Below are 26,741 nucleotides of genomic sequence, written 5' to 3' on the forward strand. Positions count from 1 at the left end.
ACCAACCACTTTCCAAATTCCTATCCTGGAATTTGGATGGCCGAGAGCTTCTAGAGGCAAAACATCAACAGTGACTCAAATGTTTGTCATGGTGGCCTCCACATGTAGCCTGGTTTTCCCACTCATCCCAGCTGACCAACGTGTGTGTGAGCCCAGCTGAGACCAGAAAAACTGCCTAGTCAAGTCCAGCCTAAACACTGATCCAGTCTCATGAGCCCAATTGCTGCTAAGTTTCTTGGTTTCTTACACAGCTTAATTGTGGCCATAGATAACTGGTACAGTTTGCTTTCATTTAATGACAACCTAAACTAGTTAGGCAAACTAGAAAAACCAACCCAAACCAGTGAGGCAGGCAAGGAATTTACTGTTTTACTAATGGTAAAGTTCAGGGGTAATGTCGGCTTCAGGTACAGTCACATTGTCATCCAGCTCTCTTGTGGCTGAGCACAGCTCCACTTCCTAACTTGCATTGTCCCAAGTCTCAGACAGGTTTACCCCTCATGCCTGCAAGACGGCTGCAGCAGCTCCAGGCTTCACCATCTCAGCTTTTACGCTCAGCACAACAGAAATAGAGCTCCTCTCTCTCAGAGTCCTGGGTGTGGATCTCACTGACTTGATTTGGGTCATGTGAATATCCCTGAATGCATCAGTGAGACTGGAGGGGCTTGGGATGGAATCTGCCAATTCACATAGATCAATCAGAGCCCTGTGTCTACTGGCTGAGGAAAAGAGAAGGTGGTTCTCCAAAAGAAATCTGGGGCCCAGATGGTACCTTTGGCACAGCCTCAGCTGCCTCCAACAGGCCTTTCACCAGCCACCAGCCCTTGGTCACCTCCCTCTCCTGGGTCCTCATCTGTAACACGGGACCGTCATAGGACAGACCTCCAGGGGTGATTGTGAGGATGCTCAGAGCTTGGAGCAGAGCCTGGAGCATGGTGAGAGCTCCATGAGCGTGAGCACTCAGCATCGTGGCCCCATTTGCACCTTCCATCTCCTTGCATGTGATGCGTGGGTCATGCCTCCTTTCCTGGGTCTGCTTCCCTTAGCCTCTGTGACTCATCTGTCTCGTGGCTCTCCTCTTCCTCCTCCCTCTATGACATTTCTTCCTGGTTGTCTTCCTGGTTCCTTTTTCCCCATGCACCCCTTCAATAAGGGGGCTCCCCAGGGCTTGGCCCTGGATCCACTCTCTACCTGCAGTTCTCAGTGCTTACCAAGGTGGAGCTGGATCCATCTCTCCAGGGAGTCCTCTTTCCTAAGGACCCAGCCCATGAAGGCCACTGCCTGCTAGACGAAGCCCCCAGGTGTCAATGTCACCTCAAATACCATGTGGCCTAAATGGAACTCGGCTTCCTATAAAAATCTGAGCCCATAAATTCCTTTGTTTGTTTGTTTGTTTGTTTGTTTGAGACGGAGTCTCACTCTGTCACCCAGGCTGGAGTGCAGTGGCATGATCTTGGCTCACTGCAACCTCTGCCTCCCGGGTTCAAGTGATTCTCCTGCCTCAGCCTCCTAAGTAGTTGGGATTACAGGTGCCCGCTACCAAGCCCGGCTAATTTTTGTATTTTTAGTAGAGACGGGGTTTTACCATGTTGGCCAGGCTGGTCTTGAACTCCTGACCTCAGGTGATGCACCCACCATGGCCTCCCAAAGTGCTGGGATTACAGTTGTGAGCCACCCTGCCCGGCCGAATTCCTTTTTAAAAAAGACACCACCAGAGGGCAGCAGGTATTCTCTGGCCCAAACTTCCTCCTCTGCAAGGCCTTGCCTACAGGGTAGGTGGCCCCCCAGTTATTGGCCCAACCTGGCCCAGACTTGGCACTGCTATTAACTGTCACACAGGACCCCCTATGGTGTAATTAGAACCTGCCACCTGTCCTGCCAGGCTGCCTTCTGAAGACCCAGCATGCCTCACAGCAGGCCCTGGTTAGAGCACTGGGCCTTCTAGAAGGCCACACGGGACAAGGCCAGGCCCTCATCCACATGAGTGTCCACAAAGTATTCAAAGGTGACAACCTAAACCGGGCTCGGTGGCTCACGCCTGTAATCCCAGAACTTTGGGAGGTCGAGGTGGGCAGATCACCTGAGGCCAGGAGTTGGAGACCAGCCTACAACATGGTGAAACCCTGTCTCTACTAAAAATACAAAAATTAGCTGGGCGTGGTGGTGGGCGCCTGTAATCCCAGCTAGTCAGGAGGCTGAGGTAGGAGAATTGCTTGAACCCGGGAGGCGGAGGTTGTAGTGAGCTGAGATCATGCCATTGTAGTCCAGCCTGGGCAACAGACTGAGATCCTGTCTCAAAAAACAAGAACAACAACAACAACAGCAAGACGAGACACATTTTTCTGCTTTCTAGGAGCTCAAAAGTGTTTGAGAGTAGGCGGTGTTTCCCAGGCTGGGCACCGCAGGCCAGTTCATTCCTTGCTATGAGGCTGTCCTGTACAACGCAGGGCGCTGAAGCAGCGTCCCTGGCCTCCAGCCACTCGATACCAGTGGAACCCACCTCCGCAAATGTGACAACCAAAAAATGTTTCCAGACGTTACTAAATATTGCCTGGAGTGCAAACTCACTGGAGGAAGAAGCGGACGGTTGTTCAGCCCCGAGTGTGTACAAGGCCAGCACTTTGCATACATTGCCTCATGGAATCCTGTGGGGGCGCTGCCGGCACTCACTGGAGTGTCAGCTTTTCTCCCACGGAACTGAGTGATATTCAGAGCTGGGCCCTTCCATTTTCCAGCCTGCTAAGATTAAAGGGGGGATCCCAGGATTTAGGGAGATTAAGGACATGAATTGCTCTAAGGCATGCAGCTCCTAACCAGGATTTAGGACGAGGGGCTCCATTACCCTTCTCATTGTGCTGCATTGTCTCCTAGTGGGAGGGCCAGGCGCAGCTGTGACTGGCATCTCACTTGCTTTTCTTTCCTTTTTTTTTTTTGAATCTCACGCTATCACCCAGGCTGGACTGCAGTGGCACAATCTCGGCACACTGCAACCTCTGCCTCCCGGATTCAAGCGATTCTCTTGCCTCAGCCTCCTGAGTAGCTGGAATTACAGTAACCCACCACTATGCCTAGCTATTTTTGTATTTTTAATAGAGACCGGGTTTCACCGTGATGGCCAGGCTGGTCTCGCACTCCTGACCTCAAGTGATCCGCCCGCCTTGGCCTCCCAAAGTGCTGGGATTACAGGCGTGAGCCACCATGCCCCGCCCTCCCTCCCTTCCTTCCTCCCTTCTTCCCTTCCTTTCTTTCTCCCTTCCTTTCTCTCTGTTGTTTTCTGTCTTTTTCTTTCTTCTTAATATTTTGGTCTTCTTGTTTCCAGTGGGGTTGGATGGCTTGCTTTCTTTCCTGTCTTTCCTCTTTCTTTCTTCTCACTCCACACCACACAGGATTTGAGGCATTTTATACAAATACATAGCACAAAATGGAAAAGCAAATATATAAAAATTAGAATCGGCCGGGCGCGGTAGCTCACGCCTGTAATCCCAACACTTTGGGAGGCCCAGGCGGGCGGATCATGAGGTCAAGAGATCAAGATTATCCTGGCCAACACGGCGAAACCCTGTCTCTCCTAAAAATACAAAAATTAGCCAAGTGTGGTGGCGCGCACCTGTAGTCCCAGCTACTCAGGAGGCTGACGCAGGAGAATCACTTGAACCCGGGAGGCGGAGGTTGCAGTGAGCTGAGATCGCGCCGCTGTACTCCAGCCCGAGTGACAGAGCGATACTCTATCTCAAAAAAAAAAAAAAAAATTAGAATCATGGAACATTATAAAGATGAAAGAAAACTAAGCCTAGGAAATAAAATGAAGTGGGCAGTGCTAGGGGAACACTTTAGCAAGTATTCAAGGCACTCGGAGGAAAGGGGTGTGTCCTCTTCTCTCCCTTTGCAGATCCAGAAATGGAGTTCCAAAACAGCACAGGAGGCAGCCGAACTTTGAGGATGGTCACTAATGGAGGGTGCCTCTGGAACATCTGTCTTCCCTTCTCGGCAGGGGTGGGGGTGCCTTCCTTACCTCTGTGTCCCTACCACACTGCCTGGGGCCCAGTGGTACGCACTAAATTCTGGCTGCATTGTGCTGAGGTGATGTGCACGTCATAAGCCACCTTTCTTTGGGTGACCTGTCCCCCAGGCCCCTAACTTGCACTATCAGTAATAGTAGTACATGCTGCCCCACTGACTTGTCCCCAAACAGTCATCTGCAAGAACCCCTGCACTCTGGCAGACCCAGGGCAGCCACTCTCATTAGGGTTCACTTGTCCCCATCTGCCTCACTGAGGAGAAGAGAGGGCTTCACGCTTGTGTGTCAATGGAGGCTTTGCCAGTGGTGTTGTCAACACCCGTAGAAATAAGTGCACACGGTCCAGGGTCCTAGGCGTGGTTCTGGGTTTCACCTCACTGATCTGATAAGAAGCCTCAGGCTGGGCTCGGTGGCTCACACCTGTAATCCCACCTGTTACAGGAACTGCTCTGCTGTGAGCAAGGTGGGTTCCTCAAAGGTGCTCTTTGCGATGAGATGGTGATGGAAGTTCTAGATTCACGAGAGACAAGTTCTAGATAGCAGCATGCAGTCCAACAACTTGTGCCAGCATCTCCAGACTCTGGCATCCCACGTTTCTGCTCCTGTGGCCGCCAGAGGTGCACAAGCTGGTGGTTTACTTGGACCTCTGCCACATCTTTCTTCTTTTCTTTTTTTTTTTTTTTTTGAGACAGAGTCTCGCTCTGTTGCCCAGGCTGGAGTGCAGTGGCATGATCTCGGCTCACTGCAACCTCTGCCTCCTCGGTTCAAGCGATTCTCCTGTCTCAGCCTCCTGAGTAGCTGGGATTACAGGTGCGCCCCACCACGCCCGGCTAATTTTTGTATTTTTTAGTAAAGATGGGGTTTCTTCATGTTGGTCATGCTGGTCTTGAACTCCTGACCTCGTGATCCACCCACCTCGGCCTCCCAAAGTGCTGGGATTACAGGTGTGAGCCACCGTGCCCGGCCTCTTTTTTCCTTTTCTTTCTTTCTTTCTTTTTTTTTTTTGAGACAGAGTTTTGCTCTTGTTGCCAAGACTGGAGTGCAATGGCATGATCTCGGCTCACCGCAACCTCACCTCCTGGGTTCAAATGATACTCTTGCCTCAGTCTTCCAAGTAGCTGGGATTACAGGCATGTGCCACCACGCCTGGCTAATTTTGTATTTTTAGTAGAGATGGGGTTTCGCCATGTTGGCCAGGCTGGTCTCTAACTCATGACCTCAAGTGGATCTGCCCGCCTCAGCCTCCCAAAGTGCTGGGATTACAGGCGTGAGGCACCTTGCCCAGCTTCATCTTTCTTCTTTTGCGCTTCAGCTTGTATATTTGCTTCTTCCTCCACTTAGCTCTTGTGGCACAGAGGTTTCCAAGAAGATGGTGCCAAGACCGAGAGACTCTTCCAGTCTTGACCAGTGAATTCTCCATGAGGGCTGACACCAGCCCATATGGGCCTTTGTACTCATTGGCAAGGGCATCCCTTCCTCCAGACATTTTACTTCCATTTACTGGAAAACTGCCATCGTGCACTGATTTCGTTAGAATGATAAACTGCCTTCTGCCAAAGAAATGTCGTAAGAAACATATAGTTCTACAAGGTCTTGATGTGAAAGGTGCCCCTTAGATGTGGTACCTTTGCACAGTGTGTGACATGAACAACTACACCCAGCAGCCCTGCCTTGCCTCACATCCTAGCTCTGATTCTATCACTACCCCCAACTTTTTTTTTTTTTTTTGAGTCAGAGTCTTGCTCTGCTGCCCAGGCTGGAGTGCAGTGGCGTGATCTCGGCTCACTGTAACCTCTGCCTCCTGGGTTCAAGCAGTTCTCATGCCTCAGCCTCCTGAGTAGCTGGGATTACAGGCATGCACCCCCATGCCCAGCTAATTTTTGTATTTTTAGTAGAGACGGGGTTTCACCATGTTGGCCACGCTGGTCTCGAACTCCTGTCCTCAAGTGATCCGCCTGCCTCAGCCTCCCAAAGTGCTGGGATTACAGGCATGAGCCACTGCGCCCAGCCACTGCACCCCAACTTTAAAATAGTCTATGGCTCCCCATCACAGCAGTGCCAAGTCAACATTCTGCTATAGTTTCAGGGAGCCCCTGTTATCCTATCCTACTACTTTGTCCCATCCCCTTGGACTGCAGTAGACATCTAATTCAAAGGCAGCCAATCCACCTGCAAAGGGAGGGCGTTCGGTGAGCAAGCTTACATTCCCTTTGTCCCTTTCAACACCACCTGGCACAATGTGGGCAGTGGAGACTTTACAGGTGAATGGGGGACCGGCCCTTCTGCCTGGGGATATCAGGTTCTTGTCTGGTGAATACAGGAATAATGACATCTGATGACAGCAAACCCCATTAAGAGGGAGGAGGCTCTCTCTTTGACAGTAATTTCCAGGTCGCTGGCTGGCTGACTTCCCAGAGCTTTCCTGATCTGGTTACAGGAACCAGGAACTCCTGATTCCTCTGTTCCTCCATCAGCCTAGAGTAACCCCTGGGAGGGGGTGGGGAGGAGGGGGTGGGCCGGACTGAGCTTTCTGCCTTATCACCCAGTAGCAATTTCCCTCTAATTCCCTCTAAGCATTTACACACGGTCCAATTTTATAAGGCATCCTACTGGGCAAAGTAAAGGGAACGAGACTGGTAAGACACAGGCTCCTCTGCCCTTTTGCTGGGAAGCCTGGGCTGTCCCTCCCTGCTCCCCCTGCAGCTAAGGGGCACCTGGCCTCTCTCACTGTCCCCTGTCTCCTCTGTGACATCACGCCATTGAGGGCTCCCTCTCTCTGCCTTTTTCAACTTCTCCCCTCTTCTGGCTGCCCCCTCCCTGCATCAAGGCTAGAATAAATACCAGCCAACCCCTAAACAAACCCAGATGCAACACATACAATTGGCTTTTGTCCCCTGTAGCTGTCCTTTCATCTTCTCTTTCCCTTTCCAGCAAAATCACTGTCTCCATTTTTTCTTTTCTTTTCTTTCTTTCTTTTTTTTTTTGGAGACAGAGTCTCACTCTGTTGCCCAGGCTGGAGTGCAGTGGCATGATCTCGGCTCACTGCAACCTCCGCCTCCTGAGTTCAAGTGATTCTCCTGCCTCAGCCTCCCAAGTAGCTGGGACTACAGGCGCCTGCCATCATGCCTGGCTAATTTTTCTATTTTTAGTAGAGATGGGGTTTCATCATGTTGGCCAGGCTGGTCTCAAACTCCTGACCCCAGGTGATCCGCCCACCTCAGCCTCCCGAAGTGCTGGGATTACAGGTGTGAGCCACCACACCCAGCCTCCAATGACATTTTATAATTAGCCACCCCTCACCTCATGCATCAGGCCTCACATGCCCTCTCTGATTAATCTTCAACAGCCTGATAAGCTAGTCCTTTCTCACCATCTCCAATACACAGGTGGAGGGACTAAGGCTCACGAAGCCCAACGCACTTGCCCTGCACTCACCACCAACCCACAGGCCCCTTTCAAATGAGACAGGCTTGATCACCCTGACCCAGGTGAAATGGTCCATCTCTCCTGTCTTTCCACAAAACGTTCATTCATTCAACAATTAAACCCATTCACTACTATATGTGAGTCACTGTTCTGGGTAAGCGAGTGCTCCCCTCTCTCCCTCCAGCCATGATCACCATTAAGAGGCCGATGCCATCATCTGGATGTGAAATCAGGGGGGTTACTGTTAAACCTGCAATATCTGGCCGGGCGTGGTGGCTCACACCTGTAATCCCAGCACTTTGGGAGGCCAAGGCGGGTGGATCACAAGGTCAAGAGACCGAGACCACCCTGATCAATATGGTGAAACCCCATCTCTACTAAAAATACAAAAATTAGCCGGGCATGGTGGTGTGCGCCTGTAGTCCCAGCTACTCGGGAGGCTGAGGCAGGAGAATCACTTGAACCCGGGAGGCAGAGGCTGCAGTGAGCCAAGATCGCGCCACTGCACTCCAGCCTGAAGACAGAGCGAGACTCCATCTCAAAACAAACAAACAAACACCCTGCAATATCAATCCAAGAGATCCTGGAATGCCTCTTGCCCTGTGAAACCTGGCAGAGCCCTGAAGTTTGGGTCAGTGCCCCCTGTCGTGGGTCTCTGGCCTACAAAGGCACCATGGGTACGTACATGTAAGTGCTAGATACCACCTCACTGCCCACACTCCATTGCCACGGAAGCATCGGGGGCAGGGAGAGGCCTTGTCAGTCTAAGTAAAGATAAGACCCTGAAAAGCAAGTGGATCTAGAGGGGCTGATCCGAAGGGGAGACCCCTCCAAATGACCTCCCTCTGTCCCTCCCTCCGAAAAATAACATTCCATAGAACAAGAAAGTCAGGAGAGATATGAAGAGGTCATCTGGTATGCCAATGGAAATGTCACCAATTATATTTATTTGGGTCACAAAATTCTTTAAAAAGCAAATTAGGGCAGCCTGAAAGAGTGGAAAGAACACACATTTCAGAGTAAGACAGACTTGGCTTCCACTGAAAGCTTCTTTCCTTCTTAGCTCAGTGTCTTAGAAACTACTATGCCTCTCTCCATCTTGGTTTTCTTTTCTTTTCTTTTTCTTTTTTTTGAGACTGAGTCTTGTTCTGTCGCCCAGGCTGGAGTACAGTAGCGCGATCTTGGCTCACTGCAACCTCTGCCTCCCAGGCTCAAGCAATTCTCCTGCCTCAGCTTCCCAAGTAACTGGGATTACAGGTACAACGCCACCACTCCCGGCTAATTTTTGTATTTTTAGTAGAGATGAGGTTTCACCATGTTGGTCAGGCTGGTCTCGAACTCCTGACCTCAAGTAGATCCGCCCACCTCAGCCTCCCAAAGTGCTGGGATTACAGACGTGAGCCACCGTGCCCAGCCCTGCAACAGACTCTTGATTGGTCTCCCTGCCTCAGCCCTGGTTACATTCCGTTATTCTCAAGCCAGACAGATCCCGTTGAAAGGGAAGTCAGATCCCAGCACTTCTTGGCTCTGAACCCTGCTGTGGTTCCTTTGCACCCGCCATCTCCCTCCCAGTTCTGATAAGGGCCTCCCCTCTGGCCTCTTTCCCAGCTCCTGCTCACCCAGCTGCGAAAGCACTGGCTTTCTCCCTGTGGCTCCTAGACCACGCTGAGCTTAAAGGCTTACCTGGGGGGAGGCCCAAAATGCTCTTGCCTGCAATGTTCTTCTCCTGGTTCTCGTCCTTTTATCAGATAGCCTGACTATTCTGCAATTGCCCACACCTCTACTGGTAGATATTACCTTTTAATCCTCACCACAGCCCCAAGGCTGGGTGAGGTTAGGAAACTTGGCAGAGGGCAGCTGTCCCTAAGTGGTGGAACTGGAACTAGGAGCCAGCGGTGGCCCCGGACTCCAAAGCCCCAGGCCCTGGGCTTGGCAGAGCCAGGCATGGAGGGAGGCAGTTGGGGGAGGGAGCTTCCATAGAGACACGGCCTCCGTCCTCAAATCTAGTGAGAGACAGAGAAGCAAATGGATAAATTACAGTGCCTGGCAAACGGTAGGCGCCAAGAAATACGTTTTGTTGTTGAACAGATTATGAGCCTTAAGATGTGCAGACATTTCCGTGGGGCCCAAAGAAGGCACGTGAGTGTGTTAGAGGGAGGCGAGGAAGGGGCTGGGAGAGATTTCCCACTGAAGGGGGACATTTGAGGTAGACTTTGAAGGAAGGGTAGGAGTTTGCCAGAAGCCATGGGGCCTGGGGAGTAGGAACAGCATGGAGGGATGAAAAGAAGTCGATCTGAGAAAATGGGTTTGGAGGAGCTCTGAATATTAGTGTTAGAATTCCCTCAGGTACCCCAGGGCCCCAGCCAGAGATCAGCTTACAGTACAGGACGCTGGCCAGGTACCCCGACAGGCTAAGGGGTTGCCAGCAGGTGAGGGGCCTACCCGGTGCGGCAGCCTTGTTGGACAGCGAGGCTACCTCCTGCCCTCTGAACTTCTGCCAGCATCGGGACCACCCCGGTACCCACAGCCGGACCCGGACACCGGAGTCCTCTGGGGGCGGGGCGCGAGTGGCCTCTGCAGGCCCGTCCCTTGGTGAGGTCACACACGGAGGCGGGGCTCAGGATTGGGGGGGCGGAATCATGCGCAGGGGGCGGGGCCCGAGAGAGAGCTTGGAGAAGACCGGAAGTCCCTCCGCCTCCGCTCGCCCTCGTGCTCCCTTCAGCCCCTCCGCAGCTCCGTGCGCAAGGTCGTGTCCCGGAAGTGAAGGGGCCATGTTGATGGGTGACCCGGGGAGAGGTACCCGGCCAGAGGCGAGTCCTGCGGAGTGGTAGCGCGCGCGGCCTGCGGGTGAGTGAGAGAAGGAATGAGGGCCGCCGGCGGCTGGGCGGCCGGGAGGTTGCAGCGCCTCCTCTCAGGCTGCTGCCGGCGCCTCGCATGCGGCCCGGAGTCAGGATACCAGCATGCAGCCGGGGGTCGCGCCCCATCCCGCCCTGGACTTTCCCCTGGGAGACCCCTCGGCTGCCCCGCCCCGCCCCAACCTCGGAGACCTCCAGTGCCCCGAAGCAGGCCTGCCCTGGCCTCTGGGCCTCCGCACCCCGGCCCGGCCCGGCCCCCACGGTTGGTGAAGTGCAGACTGGCTGGGGCTCAGCCGCCCAGTCGCCCAGCGACCTTGTAGTTACAGCCCTCGCCGTGACAGTCGCCTTTTACAGCATCAAACACTTCTGTTGATTTTCTGCATCGGGAAGTCCTTAGGGCCGAGGGATCTCTTAAACAGTTGAGGAAAAATGGGCAGGGATGGTGGCTTGCTCAAGCTTGCGCAGGAAGTTAGCAAGGCCGGAGGCTAAGGGCTAGCGGACTTTGGGCCCAAAGTCCAATCTTTTTTTCCAGCCAAATACTTCCTCCACTTGGTGACATTTCTTTATTTCTGAAACGGAGGTGATCATTTCTTCCACATAGGGACGTTGTGAAATTCTCTCCGTTACGCATAATTTTGAGCCCCTTGTATGTGCCAAGCGCTGTGCTGGGAAAGTTCGTGGAGCACCCAGAAGTGCTGTACACACGGTCCGCCTCCAGCAAAGGGTAACTCATTCCAGAGGCAGGCAGAGTTGGGGTCAGGAGTGCAGCCCTCCCCTTGACAGTTGTGGGCCCGCGGGCAAGTTACTTCCCTCTGGGAGACTGTTTCCTCCACTTAAAATGGGGTAATGTTGACCCCTAGGGTAGCTGACAGAATGAGTTGTTATGTGAGACATGCTTCGAACATTGCACGTTGTATATAGTGCAATATAATGCAATAAGCATTTACTGTTACTAAGAACCCTGACCACCTTCTAGATTCTTAATTTAAATGTGGTAATGGGCAACAAAGCACTTTACAGATATGCTTGTGTAAGGGTTTATTGTTACTGAAGGAAGGCAGTGGCAGTTTATACTTAAATGTAGTTATTTATTGAGCATTTACAAACCTGGCTAGGTGGTACTCATAATAGCTGCTGTTGATCGAGTGCTTAGTGTGTGCCAAGTGCTGTTCTACACATATTCACATACATTAAACTCATTTAGTGCTTATGCCAACCATATGGGCAAAATATGATTTTATCCTCACTTCACACATGAGGAACTGAGACAGGCACAGAGAGGTTAGGAGACTTGCCCACGGTCATGCAGCTCGTAAGTGCTGGTGCCGGGATTCAAGTATGGCTGAGTGCTTGTCTTCAACCCTCCTAGATCACCCCCTGTGGTGAAGTTCTATTACCGTTCATTACATGCACAGTTCTCAAAATAATCCTAAGTGGTAGGTACTATTGCCATAATATCCTAATCTCCATTTTATAAGTGAGGAAGCTGGTGCTCAGCGGGGGTTCAGTCCTTTGCCCAAAGTCATATGGCAAGTAAGTGGCAGGGCCAGGATTTGAGCCCTGGTGAACCACAACCTGTATGTTTCCAGAATGGGCATCCAGAGGCTGGGGTCTCTAGTCCTAGTCTTGCCATTAAGTCATACGGTGACCTGGAGGTGGGGGTCTCTGGAACTTGGATTAAAAAGCCCTCACGTAGTCTCTACAGGTCCTTTTGTTATTAATTCTGATACTAGGCTTGTATGTCTTTCCTTCTGTTTATAGTGTGACACCCAGCCCCTGCCAGTCCCCCATGGCCCCGTGGAGCCGAGAGGCGGTGCTGAGTCTCTATCGGGCTCTGTTGCGCCAGGGCCGACAGCTTCGCTACACTGATCGAGACTTCTACTTTGCCTCCATCCGCCGTGAATTCCGAAAAAATCAGAAGCTAGAGGACCCTGAGGCCCGGGAGAGGCAGCTGGAGAAGGGCCTGGTCTTTCTCAACGGCAAATTGGGGAGGATCATTTAGGATCCTCCAAGGGAAAGAGGACAAAGGTGCCTTCTGTAGACACTCCTGCTCTCTTCCATCCCCGTCTTACAGATGTATTAAGAAGCCTCAGGTACGTAGGCCCTCGTTCCTATAGGTTTCCTTACTTTTTGTTGCAAGGGACCGAGAAAAGGATCAAAGTCATCCTTTTAGTCATTAGAAATCAGTGGAGAGCCAGGTGCACTGGTGTGCACCTATAGTCCCAACTCTACAGGAGGCTGAGGCAGGAGGATGGCTTCAGCCCAGGAGGTTGAGGCTGCAGTGAGGTATGATTGCACCACTGCACTCCAGGCTGGGTGACAGAATGAGACCCTGTCTCTGGGGTGGGGGGGAAAAAAGAGGACATTTGAGGTCTGCCTCAAATGAGAAATAGAGTCTTACCAGCAGCGGGGCAGGAATAAGCAAATGCCTGGAGTGGGAACTGCAATTTTTTTTTTTAAGAGACAGGGTTGGCCCGGTGCGGTGGCTCACGCCTGTAATCCCAGCACTTTAGGAGGCCAAGGCAGGAGGATCACAAGGTCAGGAGTTCGAGACCAGCCTGGTCAGCATGGTGAAACCCTGTCTCTACCAAAAATACAAAAAATTAGCTGGGCACGGTGGCGCATGCCTGAAGTCCCAGCTACTCAGGAGGCTGAGGCAGGAGAATTGCTTGAACCCGGCAGGTGGAGGTTGCAGTGAACCAAGATCGCGCCACTGCACTCCAGCCTGGGTGACAGAGTGACACTCCGTCTCCAAAAAAAAAAGAGACGGGGTCTCGCTCTCGCCCAAGCTGGAGTACAGTGGCATGATCATAGCTCTCTGGAACCTTGAATGCCTGGCCTCAAGCAGTCCTCCCTTCTCAGCCTCCTGAGTAGCTGGGACGCCAGGCATATACCAATGTGCTCAGCTAATTTTTTATTTATTTATTTTTTTTGTAGAGACGGTCTTGCTATGTTGCCCAGGCTGCTCTCAAACTCTTAGCCTCAAGCGATCCTCCCACCCTTGCCTCCCAAAGCTTTGGGATTATAGATGCAAACAGCTCTGCCTGTCCAGAAACTGCACTTTGTAGTCTGGAAACTTAAGTCTGATGTGGCCAGCATGGTACCCCTGTAAGGCAAATAGCCAGAGTTGAGGCTGGGCCAGGTCTGGAAGGACGTTGACTCCAAGTTGAGATTGTAATGTATATCTTCTTATGTGGGGACCATCACAGCTCTGTAAACAGAGGAATGACATAGCCACATTTGTATCATAAGAGAGCATACCAGTGGCAGTGTGAAGAATAAATTGATGAGAGATACTAGAGGCAGTGGATGTAGCCAGATCAGATTGAGGGACCGAGGGGTGGGGGTGGCCACATATAAACACAGTGTGTGCAGCAGTGGGACTTGGTGATCAGTTGGCTGAGGCAGGAGGAGGAGAGAGAAAGATGAAGAGTAACTGGGTGTAAGGCCTGCCAGCTGGGTGGAGGATGCTGCTTTTAACTGGGGGAGGGAAAGTAGGAAGAGAGCCTTATGTAATGACTTTTGGTTCTTCTCAGCTACTTAGGATTGGCACATCTGCCTTTGGCAGTACAGGGCCAGGGGTGGGGTGATGCCCATGGGAGCCTGTCTGCACAGGGAGGGTTGGCTAGCGGATCTAGGAGGGAATTAGGGGGTTCCTTGAAATCTTTGTGTTCCTGATATATTTTGGCTGTGAGATGGGCTACACGCTGCTATCACTACCCCCTCAAAAAAACCAAGAAACAAAACGCCGTAGAGTTAATGCTTCATTCCCACAACAGATACTCGCTATGCATCAAACACTGCACACCCTGGGGATGCAGCAGTGAATGAGCCCAAATGTCCCCCAGAAGCATATGGTCTGGGGGTTAATGGAGTGGAGATGGGAACAAGGTGTGGAGCAAGTACCTAGGACCCCTGTAGATCAGTTCTCCCCACCAGCGTGAACTCGGGGTTCAAATCTTGGTCACATAATTTACTGACACAGTGACCTTGGGTCAGTTACAGAAACTACTCAGTTTCTTCATCCTGTAAATTTGGGATAATATTACTTATCTCATGGGATTGTTGTTGTGAGGACTGAGGGAATTAATAATAAGTGTAAAATTCCCAGCACATAATACACACTCAATATCTGCTACCTAGTCTCGTATGTACTCAAGCAAGATAGGTTTATACAAAGGCCTATGGCTTTTTCAATTAAAATAAGTTGGAACTTTCACACTTCTGTGCTGTCATCCTAGGAAGCCGCAAGGCCTCCATTATTCATCATCCTTACTATATTAGGGTGATGAGCATTTCTGTTCCCATTTTTGTGTCTAGGGAGACAGGTTAAATAACTTGCCTGAAATATTGGCAGAGCTGAAATTCTCCATCCCTAGTTCTGCCCACCAGGTCTTTGTTCATTCTTTGTTTTTTATTTTAACCATCTTAACCATTTTAAAGTGTACAGTTCAGTAGTAGTAAGTATATTCACATTGTTGGGTAACAGAGCCCCAGAACCTTTTTCATCTGGCACATCTGAAACTCTGTACCCATTAAGCAATGGGGTTCCTTCATGACAGTCCCGATTGGAGGTAGAGTTCTTACCTGCTAGTAGGCTGTAAGCTTATGCAGCAGAACCTGAGTGGAGAGCGTGTCATGGAGAAGCAGTTTAAACTGGAACAAGTTGAATTAACTTTTCAAGTAAGGTCCGTGTCTGTCTGTTGAGCTTGTGGATGCCGTCTTCTGTTCCAGGTCACCAGGTCTGTGATGTCAGTCGGTCCTTGGATGGTGGGCGGGGGGTGCCTATTGCACTACAGTAGGAAAAGCCTTTTTTTTTTTTTTTGAGATGGAGTCTTGCTCTGTCACCCAGGCAGGAGTGCAGTGGGTGCAATCTTGGCTCACTGCAACCTCCGCCTCCCGGGTTCAAGCGATTCTCCTGCCTCAGCCTCCCGAGTAGCTGGGACTACAGGCGCCTGCCACCACACCTGGCTAATTTTTTGTGTTTTTAGTAGAGACAGAGTTTCACCGTGTTAGCCAGGATGGTCTCGATCTCCTGACCTCGTGATCTGCCCACCTTGGCCTCCCAAAGTGTTGGGATTACAGGCGTGAGCCACCGTGCCCGGCCGAAAAGGCTTTAACAAGCTGGCCCAACTTAATAGTTTTGATCTCAGCTGTTCGCTCACGCCTGTAATCCCAGTACTTTGAGAGGCCAGGGTGGGCAGATCACCTGAACTCAGGAGTTTGAGACCAGCCTGGCCAACATGGTGAAACCCTGTCTCTACTAAAAATACAAAAAATTAGCAGGGTGTGGTGGCTCATGCCTGTAATCCCAGCTACTAGGGAGGCTGAAGCAGGAGAATCACTTGAACCCGGGAGGTGGAGGTTGCAGTGAGCCGGGATTGCCCCACTATACTCCAGCCTGGGTGACAGAGTGATACTCAGTCTCAAAAAAAAAAGAAAAAATAGTTTTGATCTCAAGTCCAAGATGGCATCACTGCGAATTTTCAAGGCCGTTTTAGAGCAGTCTCAAAAGGTGCATTGTCACTCAGAGGACAGTGTGCGTTGCTGATTGACTTCTGGAAGCTGACCTTTGTCCTGTGGATGGAAATCTTAAAAGACTGGATGGTAACTCATTTGTGGAGCACTTTTACAGTTTATAGACCATCCACTGCAATACAGTTTATACCGTTCACATACAGGATTGCAGTGAATGGTTTTTCCTCACTACAACCCTGTGATTTGGTCCCATGCGGGGACCATTATCCCCTTTTCGTAGCTGAGGTGTTAAGTAACTCATTTGAGGTCACCCAGCTAATAAGTCAGGGCTCAAGGCAAGTTCTGTATCTCAGGATTTCTGACTCTAAAACCCACACTCTGTTCTGTCATCTGTAGCACCACCTTGCTCTCACCAGTCATCAGAAGGGCACCAAGGACTAAAATGGTCCAGGGAGGCTGCTTCTGCCCGGAGTGAGGAGGTGGCCTTCTGGCCCTGCTGCATCACACTCAAGGATCATTTAGAGGGCACATGTGTCCAGTGGCTCTCCCTATTATAAATATTTCCGTAAAGAGTTAAAACAAGAGACATTGTTATGTGTGGGGAAATGTATAATGTTCTGCTTTTCTCCTGATTGGGTTATCCTGCCTCTGCTAAGTTTGGTTTGTCCCGTCTCTATCTCAGTGGCCACTGGAGGGAGGGTGTCTGGTGTTCTTCCCTGACTCCACCTGTAAATACAAACGTTAACTCTTCTCCCTGGCTTTGCTCTGTGCATTTGAGGTGGGAATGTACTCGGTTTGGCCAAATAGTCTTTCATGTCCCTAAACCTGAAGCCTCTATTGACTGTAAATGGTAGAGAAAAGGAAAGTACCCCCAAGGTGTGAACTCTAGTTAGGGAAAAAAATATTTCTGGGCTTGACAGTGACTCTTAGTTAACTCAATTACTGGAATAATAGAGTCAGAAATACTTCTTTGTTTTTCAGGGAGGTAGAGGCAGGAGCGTAAGATGTGGAAGCTAGAAATACCCACTTGTAACACGGTATTAGAAGGAATGTTATTTTACATGGAAGATAACTCTCAGTGATCCTTTTTTTTTTTTCTTCAAGACGGAGTCTTGCTCTGTCGCCCAGGCTGGAGTGCAATGGTGATTCTCCTGCCTTGGCCTCCCGAGTAGCTGGGATTACAGGCACGCACCACCATGCCTGGCTAATTTTTTGTATTTTTAGTAGAGATGGGGTTTCACTATGTTGGCCAGGCTGGTCTTGAACTTCTGACCTCGTGATCCACCCACCTTGGCCTCCCAAAGTGCTGGGATTACAGGTGTGAGCCACCGCGCCCGGCCGATCCTGTCTCTTGATGTCCTCCCATTCTGGGACACTAAATGGTATTCGACTTTGTTTTCCCTTATGTCATTCCTGGTGTGAAGGACATGGGATATTATAGAGGAGAGTGGCAGCATGCTGAGTGGTATTCCGATCTGAGTCACACTGTCATCCTTTACCCGGCTCAGGCCCAGGGTTCTAACTCCACAGGAATGGGCTTATCTGGGGACTGCTGCTGCTGCAGTCAGGAAGACTCCACTGTAGCCGGGAGCAGCACTGGCCTGAGCACTGCACTGGAGGCCAGCCTCTTCACTGTGGTGCCCAAGTAACTTCTTTCAGGTGAACACATTTTTAGTTCCTCTTCCAGGTGTAATCGAGCAGATGGGTGTTTTGTTTTCCAGTTAGCAGTCGAGTCTGCTGTGTCCTTTGTGTTTTTTATCTCCCGGTATACCAGTCTCACCTAAGCTTTTATAGTCCCCGCTGCGCACTTCTCTCAAGAAACAAAGCATTTGTCAAGTAGGAGGGTCCATGGAGGGACCTTTCTCACATATGGACGTGTGGTTTCAGTTCCGTGTGCAGGATGTTTGGTACATGTTGTTTTGTGTTTTGTTTGCAGAAAGTAGATAGAATAAGGGCCGATTTGATTTGGGTAAGGGTGAGCATGGTACAGTAGAAAAAGCATCATACAAGGAGTGGGGAGTCCTGAGTTCTGGAGATGACTGTGTCATTTTGTTTTCGTTTTTGAGACGGAGTTTAGCTCTTGTTACCCAGGCTAGAGTGCAATCGTGTGATCTCGGCTCACTGCAACCTCCGCCTTCCGGGTTCAAGGGATTCTCCTGCCTCAGCCTCCTGAGAAGCTGGGATTACAGGCATGCGCCGTCACATCTGGCTAATTTTGTATTTTTAGTAGTGACGGGGTTTCTCCATGTTGGCCAGGCTTGTCTTGAACTCCTAATCTCAGGTGATCCGCCTGCCTCAGCCTCCCAAAGTGCTGGGATTACAGGCGTGAGCCACCGTGCCCGGCCCATTTTGTTTTTTTATTTTTATTTTTAAGAGATGGGGTCTCACTCTGTCACTGAGGCTAGAGTGCAGTGGTGCGATCATAGCTCACTGTAGCCTCAAACTCCTGGGCTCAAGCAATCCTCCTGCCTCAGCCTCCTAAGTAGATAGGACTACAGGCATGTGCCACCACGCTCAATTTATTTTTATCTTTTACTTTTGGAGATGGGGGTCTTGCCATGTTGCTCAGGTTGGTCTTGAACTTCCGGCCGCAAGCGATCTTCCCACCTCAGCCTCCCGGGTAGCTAGGATTATAGGCATGAGCCACTGCGCCTGTACCATTTCTTTTCTCTGAGACCTGACACATCACCTCCCTATGTTGAGGACCTCTGTGTGAGGTGATGTGATGGCATTAGATGAGCTCCAGGGTCCCGCTCAGATCTAACCTTCCACAAAGTAGTGGCCAAAGGACGAAGAAATGACCTGCATTATAACCCCTGTGATGGGGTAGAGAGATCTGCTTTATAACCTCTGTGGAGGGGTAGAGAGACCTGCATTATAACCCCTGTGAAGGGGTAGAGACCTGCATTATAACCCCTGTGAAGGGGTAGAGACCTGCATTATAACCCCTGTGAAGGGGTAGAGACCTGCATTATAACCCCTGTGAAGGGGTAGAGACCTGCATTATAACCCCTGTGAAGGGGTAGAGACCTGCATTATAACATTGTGAAGGGGTAGAGACCTGCATTTTAACATTGTAAAGGGGCAGAGAGAGGGCTGTTTTGCATGGTGGGGTACTTCATTGTAATACAAAAAAGGACTGACACTGAGCTTAATGCTTTCTTAATCTCACTAGCTTGGGGAAAGTTTTCCTACAATACCCAAGATCAGCCCCTCCTCCTTGCATCCTGATCTATCATGGGACATTGTAGCTCCCTCCAGACCCTAAAGCATGCAGTGCTGGAGGCAAGAAGATTTGGGTTGCTGGAACTCACAGAGTACCCTGTACTTGTTGAGGTTTGGCTTGTTAGGGGAGGGAGGTTCTTGGGGTCCCAGTACTTATGGCCGTGTTCTATCTTCATTCTCAGATGAGCAATGGCAGGCGCTGGTGAGCGCAAAGGCAAGAAGGATGACAATGGCATTGGCACGGCCATTGACTTTGTGCTCTCCAATGCCCGGCTGGTGCTGGGGGTGGGTGGAGCGGCCATGCTGGGCATCGCCACGCTGGCAGTTAAGCGGGTAAGTGCATGCAGCCAGGGCTGGGGGTGGAATGTAGTGGTATGGTCATAAGATGTAATGTTTTATAGAAAGAAAATGTCGAAGCGTTCTAGTAATAGGAGGAAATGATCGCAATGATAAGTGAAAAAAACAGGTTTCAAAAGTATGTATAGAGTGATCGTCATTACATGCATCTAGAAAGAAACATACCAGATATTACAAACAGTTTTCTCTGGGTCATGACATGGATTATCTATGTCTTATATCATTTAGTCTTCCCTGAGATTTTCCGCATGGAGCAAAGTATTCTATAATCTAAAATAAAAACAAAATTACTAAAAGAACTTACTAGGACAATGTTTAAATTAAAAAAATTTAAAAAAAAAAGGAAAGTAAAAAAAAAAAAAAGAACTTACTAGGACAGAGCTTCTGGGGAGGAAGTAAATTGGAAGGAAATAGGGAAAGAGGGCAGGTTTATGTCCTGTGTCCTCTCTGCTATTTCAGATGTACGATCGGGCGATCAGTGCCCCTACCAGCCCCACCCGCCTGAGCCATTCGGGGAAAAGGAGCTGGGAAGAACCAAACTGGATGGGCTCCCCCCGACTGCTGAACAGGGACATGAAGACGGGCCTGAGCCGGTCCTTGCAGACCCTTCCCACAGACTCCTCCGCCTTCGACACAGGTGAGAAGGGCTGCTGCCCCTCCTGGGACCTCTCTGGACTTTCAGTACCACTCCTGCACTCAGCAGATGTTTCCTGAGCACATCTGTGCCAGGCACTGTGCCAGCACTTGCCCTCCATGCCAGGCCCTTCTTTCTGGGGCTGAGGCAGCCGTGGACTGAGCAGGCATGGGCAGAGCTCACGTGCCTCTCTCTCTTGCCTTGGCAGATACATTCTGCCCGCCCCGGCCCAAGCCAGTGGCCAGGAAGGGCCAGGTAGACTTGAAGAAGTCACGACTCCGCATGTCCCTGCAGGAGAAACTTCTTACTTACTACCGGAACCGGGCAGCCATCCCTGCTGGAGAGCAGGCTCGGGCCAAGCAAGCTGCTGTGGACATATGTGCCGAGCTCCGGAGCTTCCTGCGGGCCAAGTTGCCTGACATGCCGCTTCGGGACATGTACTTGAGTGGCAGCCTCTATGATGACCTGCAGGTAACAAGGTGGTTCTCATGGTGGGTGGGGTTTGGGTGCTGAGCACCGTAGTGTTGTTGGCATGGATCAGTGTCCCAGGCTTGCCAGAAAGACTGAGGTCTTACAGCTTCTGAATCCTGTGTACCTCAGCAGCATTTGGAGATCCATGCTTGTTATGCTTTTTTTTTTTGAGACGGAGTCTCACTCTGTCGCCCAGGCTGGAGTGCAGTGGTGCGATCTCGACTCACTGCAAGCTCTGCCTCCCGGGTTCAAGCGATTCTCCTGCCTCAGCCTTCCGAGTAGCTGGGATTACAGGTGTGTGCCACCACTCCTGGCTAATTTTTTTGTATTTTTAGTAGAGACGGGGTTTTGCCATGCTGGTCAGGCTGGTCTCAAATTCCTGACCTCAGGTGATCCACCCACCTCGGCCTCCCAAAATGCTGGGATTACAGGCGTGAGCCTGGCCTGTTATTCTTTATTCTTGTGTCTTTAATCATTTCTCATGTTTTAGTCCTACTTACAACTTTTAGGAAGCTATAAGAGGCCTCCTCCTTCCTATATTCTTGTGCCTATCTCTCCTTTCTAGTTTTCTCACTCTGTGTAGATTGACATGGTGACATGAAAGAATTTTTTTTTTTTTTTTTTTTTTGAGATGGAGTCTTGTTCTGTTGCCCAGGCTGGAGTGCAGTGGCGCGATCTTGGCTCACTGCAACCTCCGCCTCCTGGGTTCAAGCAATTCTCCTGTCTCAGCCTCCTGAGTAGCTGGGATTACAGGCACACGCCACAATGCCTGGCTAATTTTTTTGTATTTTTAGTAGGGGATGGGGTTTCACCGTGTTGGCCAGGCTGGTCTTGAACTCCTGACCTCAAGTGAGCCAGCCGCCTCAGCTTCCCACAGTGCTGGGATTACGGGCATGGGCCACTGCGCCCGGCCTAGAGTTCCCATTCTTGCTGGGGGGGAATGTAAGATGGTGGGAACCGTCTTAGAGGAAGCATGTCTTTTGAACAGAGTAAACCCTCAAAACCCTTTAAATTCTGCCCTGACAGGTGGTGACAGCTGACCACATCCAACTCATTGTGCCCCTTGTGCTGGAGCAGAACCTGTGGTCATGTATTCCTGGTGAAGACACCATCATGAATGTCCCTGGCTTCTTCCTGGTGCGTCGTGAGAATCCAGAGTACTTTCCTCGTGGGAGCAGTTACTGGGACCGCTGTGTAGTAGGGGGCTACCTCTCTCCAAAGACAGTCGCAGATACATTTGAGAAGGTAGTGGCTGGCTCCATCAATTGGCCAGCCATAGGGTCCCTCTTGGACTATGTGATCCGCCCAGCCCCACCCCCAGAAGCCCTCACACTGGAGGTGCAGTATGAGCGTGACAAACATCTCTTCATTGACTTCCTGCCATCAGTGACCCTCGGTGACACAGTCTTGGTGGCCAAACCACACCGGCTAGCCCAGTATGACAACCTGTGGCGGCTGAGCCTGCGTCCCGCGGAGACGGCACGCCTGCGGGCTCTGGACCAGGCTGACTCGGGCTGCCGATCTCTGTGCCTCAAGATCCTCAAGGCCATATGCAAGTCCACCCCGGCTCTGGGCCACCTCACTGCCAGCCAGCTAACCAATGTCATCCTCCACTTGGCCCAGGAGGAGGCTGACTGGTCTCCGGATATGCTGGCCGACCGTTTCCTGCAGGCCTTGAGGGGACTTATCAGCTACTTAGAGGCTGGAGTCCTGCCCAGTGCCCTAAACCCCAAGGTGAACTTATTTGCAGAGCTCACCCCTGAAGAAATAGACGAATTAGGATACACTCTGTATTGCTCATTGTCTGAGCCAGAGGTGCTGCTGCAGACGTAGGGCAGGTGAAGGCCAAAGCGGGTGTTGGTGGTCAGGCCCTGGATTCTCCGTTAGATACACTTGGCTACCTAGTTGGTGCCTCACAGGGTTCCTGGTGCCTCCTGTCTTGCTGATCATCACCTTGGTCACTTCATGCTGATTAGAATGACATCTCTTCCGTCTCCTATTTTGTTACCCAACTCTTGCTATTCTTGTTACCAATCACTGTGCTCTCTGCCGCCCCCTGGCTCCAGGCTAATTTTTCTGGAATGAATTGAGAAGGTGGCGTGCTGGCCTGAGCTGATGGACCACTTGGTGTTTTGCGTTTCGGCCCGTGTTTGCTGCCTGTATCTGGTCTGCCTTGCCCGTTTGCCTGTTCTTATTCAGTGTCTTTTCTGTCTTTTCCTCTCTCGTTCATGCCTTCTGTTTTGCTCTTGTCCCTGGAGCATATCTGCCTAATTAAGATGTTGCCTTTTAGTTGAATGCCACTGAAGAGCTGTGATAGCATGTTTCAAAGCTGAACTCTACAGAGCGAGTGCTGAGACAGTATTTAGGGTTTCTGGGAGTGAGGCTGGTAGAAGAGTTGGCCTTTGACCATGGTTCCTGGAGTAGAAGTCCATCCTCCCCCCAACCTCCTGACCCATTCATAAATGCTGAGAATGTCTCTCATGGGAACACTGTTAATGACCCACACAGGATAAGCTGAATGCAAAGTTATTTGCAGATCGAATTTCTTGGTGGCTATTAGCAGAAGTGCAGAGTAGGGAACCAGAGCTGGTTAAGGGCCTAGTGAAGGGTTTGTGTGCCCAGTGTCTGCTCGTCATCTGTGGCTGCAGGGGTCAGACAGACAAGGATGGGGGCTGCCAGGGCACCACTTCATCATGAGTGCTGGTTTTCACACCTTTTCCTTATTTTATTGCCAATCAGGACAAGGCCTTGAAGGAACGCAGCCTTAGCCATCAGGTGAGGATGATGGAGGTAGACAGTCGACTGAATGTCAGCTGGAAAATCCAGTTGGGGTTTGGTGGCCATGTTTTCTCCCCAGACAGGCCCTGCTTTTCTAGGATGTGGCCTTAGAGCAAGAACAGACCCAACAGCCAGCCCTTCATCCTCCAGTGTCTGCCATAGGAATGTGAGAGGGGTGTTTGCTGAGCGCTCCGGGCACGGCCAGAGGGCAAGTGAGCATGCACGGACCTCTTCCCCCTGTCCTGTTTCTCACCCAGCACCTGGGGAGATCGGTGCTACCAAGGAAGAGAGCACACAGATAAGACAGAGGGGAGGAGGTGGGCATTTCCTACATTCCTCCTTGTTTCCCGCTGCTGAGATTGCAGTATTTATTGCAATGTAAACGTATCCTGAAGGTGGGGAGGAATGTTTTAATCTACCATGTCCGTGTGTCATCTTGGTTTGTGTTTTTCCCTGTTTGTAGCAAGACTCTGATGATAATTCTGTTTCTCATCTGCCCATTCAGTATTTTGTTTTCCTTCCATCAAGTTGTCTTATTTTTTCAATGACTACCTCTCCATCATTGAGGTTCTGGGGAAGCTCTCTGCAGCTGTCTCATTCCTTCCCAACAATAGTAACAGGAAATGACTCTTTAGCATCGATACCTCAGCATCAATTTAGGGTAGAGATTCCTGCCCCTCTTTTGTCACAGATTAGGAAATTGAGAACTAGGGTTAACCTTGACTATATTTAGAGGTCTTTTTGCCTCTTTTCCCCTTAACAAGGATTTATGGTGGTTTCAGTTTCATTTGCATAAAGGTATTGAGAGGGAACAAAAAACATAAAGCTGAGAATCTTGAGAGAGCTCATCTACCCTGTCTGTTGGTCAGACTCAAATGAGAGTTAAAAAAAAAAAAAAACAAAACTGTATGCCTGAGTACCATCCTGGATGAATCTAGAAGGTATGGGGTAGAGCTTGACAGGGTTCCTGTGTACCCACTGGCTATCCGTTAGAGGGAAGGGAGAGGAGAGGATTGATAGAGTGTTGCAAAACTATAGATTATTCATTGAGATAAAGGATTTGGTTTCCCTGCCGTGAGTATTAAAAAAATTTAAGTTTTCCCAAGCTTGCATCTCTGACCAAATTTCACATAAAACATTGGAAGGAGGCTGGGTTGCGGTGGCTCATGCTTGTAATCCCAGCACTGGGAAGCTAAGGCGGGTGGATCACTTGAGGTCAGGAGTTCGAGACCAGCCTGGCCAACATGGTGAAACCCCGTCTCCACGAAAAAGATAAAAATAAGCTGGGCATGGTGGCAGGCGCCTATAATCCCAGCTACTGGGGAGGCTGAGGGAGGAGAATAACTTAAACCCGGGAGGCGGAGGTTACAGTGAGCTGAGATCGTGCCACTGCACTCCAGCCTGGGTGACAGAGTGAGACCCTATTTCAAAAAAATAAAAATTGGAAGGAGAGCTTAAAAAAGATAAGATTTTAAAGAGTCCCAAGTTATTTAAGTTGAGTGTAATTGTCATTTAAGGAAGGCAAATGAGTTTATCATCCTTCTTAAAGAGCATCTCTTTTAACTGTTGGACAAAACCATAACTTTGTCATTTTACAAGGAAGAACCTCTTAAGAAGTCCTCAGAACCAGAAGCAGTGTGAACTCTCAGCCCTGGTCCTGGTGGGTTTGCTGACCATGACTGGGCAAGCCGTTCTTTTTGCTGCCATCTTCCTCATCATAAAGTGTGGAACATAGGCAATTGCTTTGAGATTCTTGGATAGAAGAGGACAACATTCTGCACCTGCCCCTTTTTAAATCTTTGGGGAAAGATGAGTAACTTTCCCCGCTACTCTGCCTTCCTGTTCAGTAACTCTTACTTTTGCCTGAAGTAACAGCATCTTCTACTTCTCCATCTAGAGATTTTTGTGTGTGTGCCATCAAGGTTAGCAAACTTTATACTTAGCCTAACACTTAAAAAATGCACTCATTATCTTAAACCTAATAAATTCCAGAGTTTATTTTGGTTCTCCTCTGTTGCCCTTCCTAAAAAATGAGCTCAAGATGACAGGATTTTTCTTTACATGCTTGGTTATGACTTTTAAAGTTTTATTTAAATAAAGAAATGTTGAAGCTCAAGTTTAAAGAAGCGTTGCAGAGGCCCACGGTCTCCTGGGTCCCGGCCACCTGTCCATATTCCACATTTGCTGACTGTGCTCCCTGCACTCCACTCAAGTTGAGAGTTCAAATAGTCTTGAAGGGGAATCAGCTTCAGGATGGAAGGACCCAGGAGAGGCCCCGAGGTGGGGGGGTTCTGTAAATACAGACTACTGCGAGTGTCCAGAGCTCTCTGCCATGATACTTCCTTGGGACTGACTTGGCTGAGAACGTATTCTGTCAGAGAATTTGTTAGAACTCTGCCCTTTTGTCTGAAACTCAAGGCCAAGGAGAATGATAGGAGACTTAGGACAGAGCTGACCCTTGCACCAGGCTGGGAGGCTGCAGCCCTTTTAGATGCCACTTTACTGTAAGTGGCCAGAATACCAGAGAGGTGGGTTCCATGGTCAAATGCACACTAGGTGTTTACCTTTACATTTGGATCACCTTGTAGTCTTTAAATTCTTGGTCCCTGAGGCCAAGTCCACAACTTGCCTTCTAGTCACTTGCCTGCCCGCAGTGGTGGTGGATGTGTTAGCTGGTAGATTTGGAATCAGTCACCAGTCTTTCTGTACTGTCTTGGCTAGGTCTATATAAGTAAGGGCAGCTTAGCCCTGAGGCCCAGAGACCTGCTGTCCTTTTTCTCCTTGAGGGAGGAAATAAAACTGCGGAACACAATGTCCTTCCATAGCGTGGGAAGAAGAAAATAAACATCTCCTTTCCAACAGCTGTGACTTGTGTGTGTCGTATGGAACATTTTCCTGTGGGAGTGGTACTGGGTCTCCATTTTCAGCTAGGGGAACCTTTGAAGTGTTTGAGCTAGGTCTCTATAAAAGAATGGATGGGACAGGCTGCCATGGGAGTCATTCTTTTATGACCTTTTCAGCGTCAAAATTGGGGCAGTGTTACTTTAATACTCAACCATTTGCACAGTCATCTGTCAGGAGGTACTGTCTATAGCAAAAGGAGAACATGTCCTGTGGGTCCCTAGTTCTGCCTTTGGAAGACATGGCTAATGGCTCAGGTATTCTTACTGCCTTTGCATGGAAAGGCTAGAAAACTCCTGTATTTTTTTTTTTTTTAAAGACAGGGTCTTGCTCTGTTGCCCAGGCTGAGTTGCAGTGTTGTGATCACAGCTCACTGCAGCTTGGAATTCCTGGGCTCAAGCAATTCTCCCACCTCGGCTTGAGTAGGTGGGGCTACAGGCTGGAGCCACTGCTCCTGGCGCCAACTTCTGTATATCTCAACACTCACGATTCCCCAAGGAGAAAGAAAAAACATACTTTTATTCCAGCATCCAGTATGCCTTGTGTATACCAGTTTTAAAGTTGTTGGTTTCATCTCATTAAATAATAATGAAGAGTC

The 26,741-nt window shown here is 50.1% G+C and overlaps 2 protein-coding genes and 1 long non-coding RNA gene across 3 annotated transcripts; 2 read left to right on the plus strand and 1 right to left on the minus strand.

Moving 5' to 3' along the window:
• Positions 1-8,370: 8,370 nt before the first annotated feature.
• LOC129529511 (uncharacterized) lies at positions 8,371-10,004 on the minus strand. The gene is made up of 2 exons (XR_008675055.2): positions 9,887-10,004; positions 8,371-9,447 (listed from the first exon to the last, which is right to left on the minus strand). It is a non-coding gene; the product is annotated as an uncharacterized lncRNA (long non-coding RNA).
• An 83-nt stretch (positions 10,005-10,087) lies between these two features.
• Positions 10,088-26,103, plus strand: MIEF1 (mitochondrial elongation factor 1). The gene is made up of 6 exons (XM_004063499.5): positions 10,088-10,291; positions 12,061-12,392; positions 19,185-19,335; positions 19,819-19,996; positions 20,202-20,464; positions 21,491-26,103. Exons 3-6 carry the CDS (start codon positions 19,192-19,194, stop codon positions 22,295-22,297), a joined length of 1,392 nt encoding a protein of 463 aa, XP_004063547.3. The 5' UTR covers positions 10,088-10,291; positions 12,061-12,392; positions 19,185-19,191; the 3' UTR covers positions 22,298-26,103.
• MIURF (mitochondrial elongation factor 1 upstream open reading frame) lies at positions 12,089-12,301 on the plus strand. The gene has a single exon (XM_055374682.1). It carries the CDS (start codon positions 12,089-12,091, stop codon positions 12,299-12,301), a length of 213 nt encoding a protein of 70 aa, XP_055230657.1.
• Positions 26,104-26,741: the final 638 nt, after the last annotated feature.

The sequence above is a fragment of the Gorilla gorilla genome, chromosome 23, assembly GCF_029281585.2.
Source record: "Gorilla gorilla gorilla isolate KB3781 chromosome 23, NHGRI_mGorGor1-v2.1_pri, whole genome shotgun sequence".
Lineage (NCBI taxonomy): Eukaryota > Metazoa > Chordata > Mammalia > Primates > Hominidae > Gorilla > Gorilla gorilla.